We start from the raw sequence: 13,992 nt of genomic DNA on the forward strand, positions 1-13,992 counted from the left end.
CTCCGGTAGTTTTTTTTAAATTGGTGCCTCTAGCCATTACATACTGGGAGGACCCAGAATTCACGTTTCCCTGTACTCAGATATTATACGCATCCCTGATGTCGGGACTGCAACCAGGGTTCGACAGTGGGCTCGCTAAGATTGGCATCACCGCCGAGCCCTCGCCCTGGCCAGCCGCAAGTGGCCCACAAACCAACACCCACGGCCAAAGTGCCGTTGCCTTCGAGAATATGTAAGTCCGCGCACATGTCCGCGCCCGCCCTCCCGAGTCAGTTAGAAAAGAAACCCGGATGTTTGGGGGGGGGCGGGAGGAGAAGCTGGCGTCTACCCATGAGGCATCGCGCGTAGATATATACTTCTGCCGTGTTCTGAGGCGCTCATTCCGCGCGGAGAGTCGCCCAGGCGGTCGCTACGCCTGTGGCCTCCGCTTAATGTTTTCGCGCTCCTCCCTTTCCTCCTCCTCTTTCTCCTCCTCCTCCGAGTCCCAGTCAGGCCGACCTGCTCCGCTCGCGGTAAGTGTCCCCCGCCCCCGCCTTCGCCGCGCGGAAGCGTGTAGGGCCTCTCCCGGGAGGCGGTGGCCGCCTTGCTCTGAGGGCAGCTGAGGTGCCGCGGCCCTGAGGAGTGCAGGTCGAGGGTCTGGATGGTGGCGTGGGTCGCCGGGATGGCCCCGAGCGCGGGGGAGGGGACGGACTTGGCGGCGCGGTGGCGGGTGGGCCACCATCTTGCGCTAGCCCGGCGGGGGAGGCATCTCCGAAGGTAGCTGCTTGGCGGTTTGGCCAGGCCGCCGTTTTTAGGCCCCCGGGGGCCGCGCGAGAGCCGCGGCTACCCCCTCACCTTCCGGGGCCTATGTGTCTGTCTGTCCCAGTCTGGTTTCGGCTTTTTTTTCTGGAGGCAACTCCCTTTGGTCTTTTGTACATACGATGCCGATATTTGAGGAGACCCGCCCACCCCTAAGTCTTTTCAGTCAGGGGAATAGAGACCAGAGAGGGTCCCGAACTTTCTGGCCTCAGGGGCCTCCTTTCTATCCAGGTCCCCCACCCAGGTTACTGGCCATTCAATGCTCACACCCTTGTTCTTGCCAAAGGGACTTCGCTCCTCCGTCATAGAAGCCGTGCTCCATTCCGTTATTGTTTAGAGAAGAGCCCTGAGGAGAAATGTGGAGTTAAGAGACACAATTTTTTGACATTGATCTTTGCGGGTTTCACTTAACGAGACGGAAAAAAATATCTCATTCTGAGGTTTTATCCTTCTCTAGACACCGGGGGAGTTCCTCTTGACTTATCTAAAGTTTTAATGCTTTTTTGAAAGGAGAAATGAGAGAAGAAAATGTCAAGTGAACTAGCTTCTGCAAGCACAGGAGATCTTCATAGAAGGAGTTCTCTTTGTTTGGAAAGATTTTTTAGTTTTTTTTAAAAAAAAATCTGTGAACTTAAAATTTGCCTTTATTATTTTCAGGTTTAAACTGTGATTTCTAATGTCTTTTGGTGCCATTAAACATAAGATTAAAACCAAGAAGTAGAGTTTTAAACTACAAAACTCTCGTCTTAGCATTTGTGATGTATCCTGCTTTGGGGGGGCGGGGGGGGCGGGGCGCTGCTACAGTGAAAACTCAAACTGTCTCCATAAGCAGAAACTTTACTGAGCTTATGAAGACATTAATTTGCTTATAAAAATTAAGGCTATGTGCCCTAGATGTTTTAACGTTGGTGCAAATCCCACTGCAGTTGTTATCTTTTATTTTGTATATTTCATTGCTATCTACCTGTTTTAAGGTGGGCGGTGGAGTGTTGACAGAACTGTTTAGAAGGTGAGGAAACATCCTTAAGGAGAAAACTTGTGGCTAAGAGTGATAGAATCAATTCTTGAACCTAGGTCTTGTGACTCCTCACCAAATGCTCAGTTCACTGTATTATGCTCCATGTTCTATGAGAGTGGGATGGTCAAGGAGAGTAAGCAAGAGACTCACCTAAAATATATAAGAAATATTTTTCAATTTTCTTTTCCTTTATATTTAAAAATTTTAAGACTTAATATATTTTCATTTTTTTAGTATTTAAATAATATTGTTATTTTTTCCAAGCATGTTGAAAAGATGCAAAAAGTTCTATGTTGAAACACTCCAAATTTCAGCTTCCCTTATTCAACCCATTTTCCCCAATTATGTTTTCTAGTCCACTCTGATTTCTTCAGCCCAGCTGAAATTTATGTCTTAGCATCAACTTTTTTAGCAGAAGAGGAGAATAAAGGGAAAGGGATAAATAATTCTGTACCTCTTTGTCTCTGCAGTTTGTTTTCTTTATTCAAGAGGATGTGGAGCCATCCCTAATTTTTTTGTTGTTGCTCTTGTTATACTAATTGGACAGGGGAGATACCTAAATGAATAGCAATTTTTGTAAATATAAAGTAATCCATAGTTTTAGTGACAGAATATTGGAAATTTATATTGAAGATATATTTTGTTATTTCAAAAGTAACTTTTCAAAGATCAGAAATATTTATGACATATTAGCTGGTTAAATATATAACCCTGAATATGTTTTCTTTCTTTCTGCTTTAGAGAAGGGCTTAAAAATACTTGATTTTCAGTTGGGTTGTTTTAAATAATGACTGAAGAAGACTTGGTTTACTCAGTAATTTGTATCAAAAATGTGTCTAGACTTTTGTAATTCATTTCTTGCAAAGCAGTTTTCTTTTAAGGAGAAATAATTTACATAAGAATGAAGAAATAGTGAAACCAATTTTATTTATTAGATATTTAAGGATTTAGATATGATCTACTTCTTTGTATATACTTAGAAAAACAAAAAATACATTTCAGAAGCTGATAAAAGAATCCAATTGTCTTTTATTAAGACAGATTTTAAAGACATTGCAAAAATGTAAATCAGTGCCACTCTTTTCATTAAACTTTTGGTTTTAAAAATAGTTATTTTTTTAAAAAATATATTTATATGAGCATATAATGGGCTTATTATTACTTTAAATAAGTTAATATATATTTAATTTTTCTAAATTTCAATTTTTAATATGGTAAATATCAATAGCTATAATTCACATACACAAAAAGCTCACTGACTTCCTCAATAAGTTTTAAGAATGAAAAGTGATTCTGAGACCAGAGAGTTTGAGAACTACTGATCTGGTGTACTTTATTTGTGGCAATATTTTTAACAGTTCTATGCACAGACTAGAATTTTATTTTCTTTTTAGTGCTTATATTCATCAACTTGTAGTATGACTTTCAGTAAAGAAGAAAAGTTGAGCAAAATAATACAAAGTACTGTACAGTAATTTTTCATGTGCTTTATTTAATCCTCCAGTACTGCTGCAAGGAAGGTATTACTGTTTTCATTTTACAGATAGAAATACTAAGTTCAAAGAGGTGAAGTAAACATCCTATAGGTTTGGCAACCAGAAGGTGGTAGGCTCCAAATTCTGACTCAGTTACTCAGCCCCTATGTCCAGTGTTCCCATAATTGGGCTCCACATTTTCACTTGATATTTTCCCTAGTGGATGAGCTTTACTCCTATAAAATGTGAATTAATTAATAATACATTTTTCTTGAGGTAACTTCAGGAATTAGTGATTATGGAATATCTTATGAAACTTATATAAAATATTTATTATATAGTTTGGCTTTGAAAGGCCAGTTATGCATTAGTATTTTCTCCAGGTTATATATTTTACATATGAATTACAATAAAATCATCTTCTTATAGATAAAGTCTTTACTCTGAATATAAAAATTACTTTGCAGAAAGCAAATTTTATTATAATGGTGGTCCCTCCCAAAAACTCACTTTAAAGTGTTTTAAATATATAGACAGTCTTTGCAAAGTATATGCTAATGAATTTTTAATCTAAATGTCAACTAGCTATTTTCTATAAATAGATGAAGTATGAAAGTTAACAGAGACAAAAGTTGAAAACCCAAGTAAATTAAGGGGGAATAGTAAAGTTATTAAAGAAATATCTGCTCAGAATGTACCTGGACTTCATGTGTTCAGGATTTCAAAAAATAATTCCCACAATATAAAAACTTCTTGGACAAAGAAAAGATGATGAGCCTATATTTTCCTTCTAAATTATATGTAATTTGTTCCCAAAACCTGGTTAGAGAGTTTGAATTGTTTAGGTGCCAGTGAAATTGTCTAAGAAACCAAGGATTTGAATACTGTACCAATTAATTCCTATTGTAAGAAAAACATTTTCACAGACAGCCTCTTACTTAAAATGTTGAAATATTCTTAGAATTCTTATGCAATCATAAAACAAAATAATTAAAACTGTACCATCAATGCTATTTGAATCAACTTTAATACATTGAATAATATATTTTGGTGAAACAAAGTTACTGAGTACTTTTCTTGAGTTTTTCATACCTATGATTCATACCTATCAAAACTAGCAAGATTTTTCTATTTGAACCTTTACAATACTTTCATTTCTATAGCTAACCATATATACTGTCATTTCCCTTTTATTTAGTGCAGATGCATCATTTAGACATTATCACCCTCTGTTCTCTTACTATTAGCCTGCAAGAGTGAAAGTGATAGTATTTAATGATGATACAATAGTAAATACAGGCAAAAACATGAGTACTGATATGATCTAACAATTCCACTTAAGCGTCCATTGTTTGATGAACAAATAAAGAAAATGTAGAATATTATTCAGCCATAAAATAAGAAGGAAATCCTGCCATTTGTGACAACATGGATGGATCTTTGGGGCATTATGCTAAAACAGAGAAAGACAAAGATCATATGACCTCACTTGTATGTGATCTTTAAAAAAAAAAACCAGACTATGCATAGATACAGAGAACAGATTGCTGGTTGTGAGGTGGTGGATGGTGAATTGGGTGAAGGTGGTCAAAAGGTACAAACTTCCAGTTATAAAATACATAAGTCCTGTGTATGTATACAGAGTGGTGACTACAGTTAATAAGACTATATTATAATATGTATGACTGAATTACTTTGCTGTATACCTGAAACTAACACTGTAAATCGACTACATTTCAATAAAAATAAGAATGAGAAAAAGATTATATTGTATATTTGAAAGTTGCAAAGAGAATAAATCTTAAAAGTTCTCATCACAAGAAAAAATTGTAACTATATGTGGTGATGGATGTTAGCTAGATTTACTGTAGTGATCATTTTGCAGTATATACATATATTAAATCATTTATGTTGTACACCTGAAAATAATATGTTATATGTCAGTTATATCTCAATTTTTAAAAAACATGAGTACTGAAATTATGCGACTGAATTTAGTTATAAGATAGTCATTCAGATGATCCTCAGAGTATGCTTATGTTAATTTTTTAGGTAAACAGCAAAACAATATATTGTTTTAGAGCTTTCTTGTACCATCTGGAATATAACTATTTTCCCAGAGGTCTGTTAATTTAAAAAATGTTAGTGTAAGCCATAAGAAAGTGTATTATTACTCTTAAATGTAAGTACCAGAAACCTAACTCATAGTAGTTTAACCAGAAATGAACAGTTATTCCCTCTCTTAACTGAAAAGTTTTAGTAGTTAATTTGCTTCAAGCATGGCTAGCTTTAGGAGTTTAAATGGTATCATCAGAACTTAAATGTCTCCCTATCTTACCCTCTTTTTCTCTACCCCAGAATCTTATGGCTTTGCTGTTCTCTTTGTTGGCTTCTTTCTTAGGTCATCTTTCTCCACATAGTGATTTCCATCACCGCCAGGCTTATTTCTTACCAGCTTATTATATGCTTAACAGCTTTATTGAGCTGTAATTCACATAACATACAATTCACCCATTTGAAGTGTACAATTCAGTAATTTTAGTACATTCACAGTCTTGTACAACCATCACCACTATCAATTTTAAAACATTTTATCACCCCAAAAAGAAACCCCATAGCCATAAGGAGTCACTCCCCATTTTCCCCCAACCCTCCCAGTCCTAAGCAATCACTACTCTGCTTTGTGCCTTTATGGATTTGCCATTTCTGGACATTTTGTATAAATGACATGGCTTTTTTGACTGGCTTCTTTCACTTAGTATAATGTTCTCAAGGTCCATCCATCCATTTTGTAGTATGTATGTGTACTCCATTCCTTGTTATGATAATATTATTCCATTTTATAGGTATATGACATTTCTTTTTAATCAATCAGGCATTTGAGTTGTTTGCTTCTTTTTTGCTATTATCAATAATACTGCTATGAACATTCATTTACAAGTTTTTGTGTGGATATATGTTTTCAATTCCCTCTTGCTTAGGAGTAGAATTGCTGGGTCATATGGTAACTTTATGTCTAATTTAGTGAAGAAGTGCCAAAGTGTTTTCTGCAGTAACTGCTCCATCTTATATTCCTACCAGCAGTGTATGAGGGGTTCCAATTTCTCCATATAATTGCTGACGCTTGTTATTATCTGTCTTTTTAGTTAAAACCATCTTATTGGGTATGAAATGACATCTATTAATTTTAACAATATTTTATCTTGTGGTAAAATATACATAATGTAAAATTTACCATTTTAACTATTATAATCCACAATTTTCTAAAAATCTGTAGAATTAACTCTTAAAAGGTAGTTCAATTTTATTTGTATAAAAGCTTAAATAAAAAAATATATAAATGTTAATTATAATTATTCATGTAGTCTCTAAAAACTGAATGGGTTGTGCTCCAAGAGGCCTTTCATTACTCACTCAGAATTCATTTTTCCCCATAGGACCAGTGTCTATGTCTAAATATGGGCATAGTGTGTCTACCGAAGTTAATAGTTCTTTTCTGCTTATTTTGGTGCCAATTCCAAGTTGCAGAACCTAGAAACCCTTTGGAATTGCTATTAGAGGAACTCAAAGATACTCCTGCATAGTTTGCTAGATACTCCATTTCTCTGACAGATGACTTAATTTCCCATAGAATTCCTTGCCTTGCCACCAAAACTCTGAGGTAGTTTTGAGGTGCTCAACTACCTTATTGGATAGTACACCTTTAGACTGAAGTTATGGTTCTAATGGCATAGAGTATTTATGGATGTACCAATTGAGGCATCTTGGTGGCTGCTGTCAACCTCAAAAGCTATCTCTGTAGCCATGGGCAGTGGATATGACTTGTTTATATAGACTACTTGTACATTTAGTATTAATTTAGGGTATTTGTACCAATAGATATTTTATATGATCATTTAATGCAAGTGTTCTATATGAGTCTCATAGTCTGTCCAGTTGTGACTCTTGAAAAAGTTCTGTATTCTTGGGAATAGTAGGTCCTTAATGCTGAGCAAGAATTGTCATGTATTTATCTACCTGACATATGCATTACCTTAATTCTAATTTAGGGACAAGCAATAACTATTTAAATAGTTGAGTGCAGAGGTTTCAATAGCCAAATCTCAGAACTAGGGAAATTTACTTAAGTACAGAATTCACTAGAGATTCTTGTAATAGTAATTCAAACATTTATAACAATAATTTTTTTCTGCAGTTAGAGTAGTTTTTTTTCCTTTGGTCTAATTCAGTCTAAATGATTTGAAATTGGAAAAAGCAAGATAGCTTGTGCCAGTCTGAGGATAAAGACAAATGTGGAGACTCAGAGCTGTTTATCTTAATACTTTAGATTATTGATGTCTAAGTTTTAACTTTTTTAAATAGCTGAAATAGTTTTTTAAGCATGTTTATCTTTTATGTAAAGAATACGGTATATGCATGAGAATTCAGAACAGAAATTCCTGTTTTAAAAAAAGCAATTTAAATTTTGGGGGGGAAATATTTAATGTAACAACTTTTTAAAAAGCCCAAAGAAACATAGACATTAGATTGTAAACTTATAAAGATAAGAACTATGACTTAGTCATCTTTTTTCCCAAAACTGAACACATTACATTAAACACAGAAGTCAATGAGTAATTTTTTAATGAATTAATCTATTATAAAATGTATCCAACTAATTTTGTGTTCCTTTCAGTTAGCATTGATAAGAAACCAAAAAAAAAACCCCTAAAAATTTCTTTGAGTGTGTTTTTTATATTATTTCTGAAATATGAAGAATAACAGTTAAAGATTAATGTTACTTAGCATTTCAAAATTCAGATTTGCTAAAGCATATATTTCAGGGTGATTACTCATTTTTTACAAAAGGGTGCCTTTTAAAAATTATTTGTAATTTAATAATTCATCAGATTTCTTCAAGTAAATAATACATTCAGCATTTTATTTATCAAATTTGCATTCATTTAGGAGTGAAACAATTATGGAAAGTGGGTAGCATGTGTATATCAAACATAACAAACTCGAAAGATAAGCTTTTTGTAGAGAAAAATATTTAATGTGTATACATTTACTTTAACAAATCCATCCTAATACTAAGTATCTTTATTTTATAGGGTAGAAAACTAAAACCTAACTTGCTACCTTGTCTGGAGTCACATGGTGAGTTTCTGGAGGTCGAAATTAGACCCAAAGATTTCTGAATTCCATGTATCATGTTTCAATATTTGATGTTACTTAGAGTGACTCATAAAATTGATTGATGCCATGTGTTAATGCCTAGGTGACTCTGCAACTTGATGGACGACGACAACCCTTTTCAACCAAAAAGTAAGTATTGCTGCTGCAAGTGATACTAGTATGCGTGGCTCTTTTACTGATAAGCTTGCTTCTTGAGAAAAGATGAGAGAGACAGAAGTGGGCACATTAAAAAACACACAGAAATACTTAAATTTATTAAAGTAATACATGCTCATAGTAAAAAAGAAATACATACAATAAAAATGTCAGTAAAGTAGAAATGAAGTGTTTCTTCTTCATCTCCAGAAATAACTACTGTTATTGGTTTGGTATACATAATCACAAACTTTTTTCTATGCAGAGACAAAAAAAAAAAACTATTTCTAAATAAGATCATACTATATGCTATATGTGCCTTTTAAAATTTTTTAGTCAACAATCTATCTTGAATATATTGACAGTGTCAGTACCTAGTTAAGAAGAATGAGGAAGACCTATGTGTCAACATGGTACCAAGAACGTGGTATTAACCTAGATATAAAGTTTTTTTAAATTATCAGTATACATGAGTCTGTCTCATTTTTAAAAATTTGGCATTGCCTGACTTTGCCTAGTTTCTTAGCTCTTAGATTACCATGTTAAGTGCCTACTCCACATCCAGTAGACTACTGTGTGTAGGAGGAAATGCAAGGAAAGAAGAAAATATGTTCTTTACTCTCAAGGAGCCTACGTTGGAGTTAGACATGTACAGTTAAGACACATTAAGAAATAATGAGCAGTTTGAGATCATACATAATGTATCTTGAATTGCCTGGCATAGGCTATCAGTGTAGTAAGAGGTGGAAGAAAAACAGAGTCTGATGGTTTACTGAGGAAGTTTTAATTGTACCAAGAGTTGGGAAAGAGCAGAGAATATTTTGTTGACTATTGCTTGAAGTTAGACACTTCATATAGCTTTTCCCTAAATGTACATTACTACTTCTGTTAGGTAGATATTATACTCATGTTAAAGGTGAGAAAACAGATTGAAGTCATTTCTCCAGAGTCACATGATTAGAAATGGTGCAGTGAAGATTTGAACTATTCAATTTGATGTCAAATTCATGCTCTTTCTACTATACTTGAGTTATATGGACAATATAAGGTAAGAAGAAAGAGTATTTTAGATGGAAGTGGTACAAATAAGGGCTCTGAGGGACACAATGAAGATGGCATTTTCAAGAATATGCAAATACAAATGCTAAACTATGAATTACACTCTTAATTATTTCACTTAGAGCATTCTGTATATACTTTTTAAAGTAAGGTTTATAAAAGAAAGGGGTAAGTTCATAAAATTGGTTACATTTGGCAGGGTGGGAAGGTTTTTTGTTTTGTTTTATGGTAGGTGAACTACTAAGCATTAAACAACATTATGCCAAGAAATAATTTGGCATACCTGTATGGAAGGGGAAATTAAATTTTAAAAATGTATTAGAGAATAATACCAATTTGACAAGGTGTTTCATTTGTGTACCATCCTCAAATCACTGTTTTCACATAGCACCTTTTAATTTTGAGTTAAAAGTAGAAATGACATTGTTTTAATCTAGTAAAATTACCTTTTGAAATTACTTCATTTAAAAGATAACTTTTAAATACCATTGTCTAATAAAAAAGATATCATTGTCTAAGCCAGAACCCTACAGTTATATTTTGTTTTGTTTTTATTTTTTTTAAGTTGTTCCCCCATCCACATCTCACTCCATATATCTAATGCCACTTGTATCCATCCTGATTGCTATTATTTTAATTTGGGTGCTTTTTAGAAATAATACATGCATAATTTTAAAAAGACAAGGAATCAGAAAGTTGTAAGTTGTATAACCACAGATTCTTGAAGAGTGAGAGAACAAGTGAGAGGGGTGTGCATGTGTTTGGGGCTTAGGTACTCCCTGTTTTTTCAAGGCATCCACTTTCAATGGTTTCGCTGTTTTGCTGATGACTTTCATGTTTCTAAATTTTTAAAACACATACTGCTGTCTCTTTAATCATCAGTATTTTGCCATTATCTAATGATTTTTCCATCAAGAAATAGGAAGATTTTAGTTTTCTTACACTTACTACTCCCCCCCAAGCATCTCCCAATATAGTTATATCTCAGTTTTTTGGTAAATCGTATTTCATGTTTTTATGACAATGACCATAATAAACATTCTTTGCTGATGAGCATAGTAAGATGATAATAATATGTTATGGATACATTTCCTTTTTCTCTTTTTTTAATATATCCAACAATTTAAATTTTTTGGTTTTTTAAACTTAATTAAAATCTGTAGCCAAGTCTTCTCACACCCTGCTGTAGCCTTTTAACTTTATTTTCTACATGGTAGAACTTGCCAGATAACCTAACAATTTAATTTTTAATCTTTTGTGTGTGTGTGTGTGTGTGTGTGTGTGTGTGTGTGTGTGTGTGTGGTTTCTTGGAGACATTCCTCCTGGGAGTAATGTTCTGCTCCACTCTGGCTGATTGCTCTCTGGACCTGTTGAACAGCAATTGTCCTGGGACTTTCCTTTGTCTTTATATTGTGTTGAATGTCATGTTTTCTGCATTCTGTGTCTTTCTCCTTAAGTCTCATATTTTGGTGGATTCTTCCTAAGAAAGAAAGAATGAATGGGAGGTAAATTTTGTGTCATGTTGCTGGTCTTTATTCTTGATGAAAGATTATGTAACTTCATGCTTGACAAAAATCTTGACTGGGTATAGAATTCTAAATTGAAAATTATTTTTACTAAGACTTTTGAAAGCATTATTCAAACTTTCTTCTATCTCTCAAGATTTTGGAATATTCTCTTTATCTCCAGCATTCTGAAATTTCATGATATGTCCTTCTATTGTAGGTTTTTTTCTTGATCATTGTGCTAGGTGCTGGTGGGCCCTTAACAATATGGAGATTTGTGTCCTTTAGAACTAGGAATTTTTCTTGTATTTTTTCTTTGATTATATCCCCTGTCCTTTTTCTCAGACTTTTATTATGTGTGTTGTACCTTTGAAATTGATTTTCTAACAAACTTGTCTTCTCTATTTAGTATGTGTGTATTTATTGTCTTTTAGTCCCACTTGTGAGACATTTACTCAATTTTGGCTTTTGATTTTTCTTTACTGAATTTTGGCTAGTTTATTTTTAATCTTTTTGTTTCTGAATATTACTTTTTATAACATTCTTTTCTTATCTCTTAAAGATGCTAATTACATTCTCTAATATTTTCTCCTATCCTCTGTATTATCTCTGTTTTCTTTAATATCTTTTGATCTGTTTTATTGCTTTGGTCTTTCACATTGGAGATTTTAGTCATATTTCTGGTGTTCATTGGTTGTCTATCCAGATTTAAGAATGAGGCACTAAAATGCTTCCTCGTAGCTCTGTGTGATTGGTCAGTACTTGTAGGCTGGTAGTATCCACAGTATGTTCTTTACTTAGTTTCTTCAGGTGAGAAATGTTTAATCTGCTCTGGGATGGAATAAGCCTCACTTAATTACCCTATTTTCATTCCAGTACCTCATCCCTGCTTTGCCCTGTGCCTGGTATCCCTGAATCTGCTTCAGTTTTTCTAGTATATCTCTCACCTGTTGCTTCTTATTCTCAGTTTATCTCCTTTTTCTTAATATAGAAGTTTGTAGAGTTTTTTTCAGATAATAATGAGATACAATCTTTTTTCATGGATATAATCATTCTAGTCGTAAAACTGAAACTTTGATTGGATTTGATTGTTCCTAAAATTTATTGGTCACTGTAAATAACTGCTGTCATCTGCTGTCTAACTAGCTTAATTTTACTAGTTAAGGCTTTAGAGATTGAGTTCTGAGTTTCACACTTTTGTTACCATGTACTGACTACAAATACCAGTTCAGTAATTGCTATTAGAATTGTTAAAGTACATCTTTAAATATCATACTATGTATTGCAAAAAATGTATTAAAAAATAAGATTTGTTTCCCTCATTGTGAAAATTAGGTAATTCCAAAATGGCAGAACTGTTCATGGAATGTGAAGAAGAAGAGCTGGAACCATGGCAGAAAAAAGTAGAAGAAATTCAGGATGAAGATGATGATGAACTGATCTTTGTTGGAGAGATATCAAGTTCAAAACCAGCCATTTCAAGTAAGCATTTACTTTCAGTGAAGCAAAGTTTTATAAAATGTTGTTTCTAATGGAAAAACCTGGGGCTGTCTTATATGTCCTTGTAGCCTTGTAGTCTAAAGAGCTGGAGGTGAGAGAGAGGGAGCATAGAGATCAGTAAGAATTTGTGAGAATCAAAGGAAGGATGTGGTTGGGGTCTTGACTAAGGAGATGTGAAAGATTAAAATATCATATGAGAGAAAAGGAAAAAGTTAACTAGCTAAAGGTTAAGGTTACCTAATAGCATTGTAGGCCTTTTGAGATTGGAAATCGTAATTTTATTGGAGCCAGGTAGCCTGTTTACCCATTTATTTGTTAATCTTTCTTTTTCTCCCTTAAGCCCAAATGTGCCTAGAAAAGGAAGTGTTGGAATGCTTTGCTTAAAATATCAGACTACTAAATAAGTTTGTGTTAGTCTCTGATGGTGCTTCTCACATCCAGGCAACTGCCTCATCAGTGTCATCTTGATTCATGGCTACGAAATAGGTGCTGGTCTGTGTACCAACATGGGCTGTAGCTTCTGACTACACCCATCTTCCAGCAACTCCTGATTATGTTCATGAAGAATACACAATGGCCTGGTCTTTAGCCACTGTACTGGGATGATTTAGGCAGTCAGCACACTTAATCCTCATGGCTTTCTAGCAGAACATGTCCAGCATCTCTGTGGATTTCTGTTAGAGTAATTAGACTTGACATTGTTATAATGTTAAAGTGAAGATATTGATGATACTTGTTACAATGTCCAGTCAGAAATGTGTAAAATGCAGAGGAACAACATACTGAGTTTCAGCAGAAAATGAAGAAACAGATTCTTTCTCATTACATTTACTTTTGTAAATCCAGGAGAATTTACCAAAGAATGTAGCCAGTATACCAGTGTTTTCTTACTTACTATGGTAGTGCAAATAGTGTGGTTAAAAGAAAAGCTTTTAATTTTCTGAAAGCCTAGTTCTTGCTTCTCTTGACTCTAACCTTGGAACAGCACTTCTATTCAATTTTATCAATGGTAGAATAATTTAATTTAGTTTAATTCTCAGTATCATTTCCTGCAGCAAATTGAGAGATGCTAAGTAGAGTGCCACTTCAATGAAGTACCCATGTTGGCATATTTGCTGCTGATAGAGGAACAGAATATTATAGTTTCTTAATTATTGTTTCCTAGTCACTGTGATTATTTTTATACTGAAATATTACCGTATTTAAAAATTATTCAAATCATCTTATTGAAGGCATGACAGTTCATGTTGGATTTATATCAATTATAGATGACTACGACTCAACTAGAATAATGTATATTAGTTTTAAGTGATTCTATCAAAAA

At 34.2% G+C, this 13,992-nt stretch overlaps 1 protein-coding gene across 4 annotated transcripts in view; it reads left to right on the top strand.

Annotated features, from left to right (window-relative positions):
* The first annotated feature begins 353 nt into the window (after window positions 1-353).
* ZNF280C (zinc finger protein 280C) overlaps window positions 354-13,992 on the top strand; it is a 46,276-nt gene continuing 32,637 nt past the window's right edge. For 2 of the 4 annotated variants that reach the window (XM_032474954.1, XM_032474956.1), the window contains exons 1-4: window positions 354-512; window positions 8,385-8,430; window positions 8,552-8,598; window positions 12,504-12,650. In XM_032474954.1, coding sequence (XP_032330845.1) covers window positions 8,568-8,598; window positions 12,504-12,650 — 178 coding nt within the window. In that variant the 5' untranslated portion in view covers window positions 354-512; window positions 8,385-8,430; window positions 8,552-8,567. The other 2 variants (XM_032474955.1, XM_014565225.2) reach the window with 2 other exon arrangements.

The sequence above is a fragment of the Camelus ferus genome, chromosome X (genome assembly GCF_009834535.1).
Source record: "Camelus ferus isolate YT-003-E chromosome X, BCGSAC_Cfer_1.0, whole genome shotgun sequence".
NCBI classification, from domain to species: Eukaryota; Metazoa; Chordata; class Mammalia; order Artiodactyla; family Camelidae; genus Camelus; species Camelus ferus.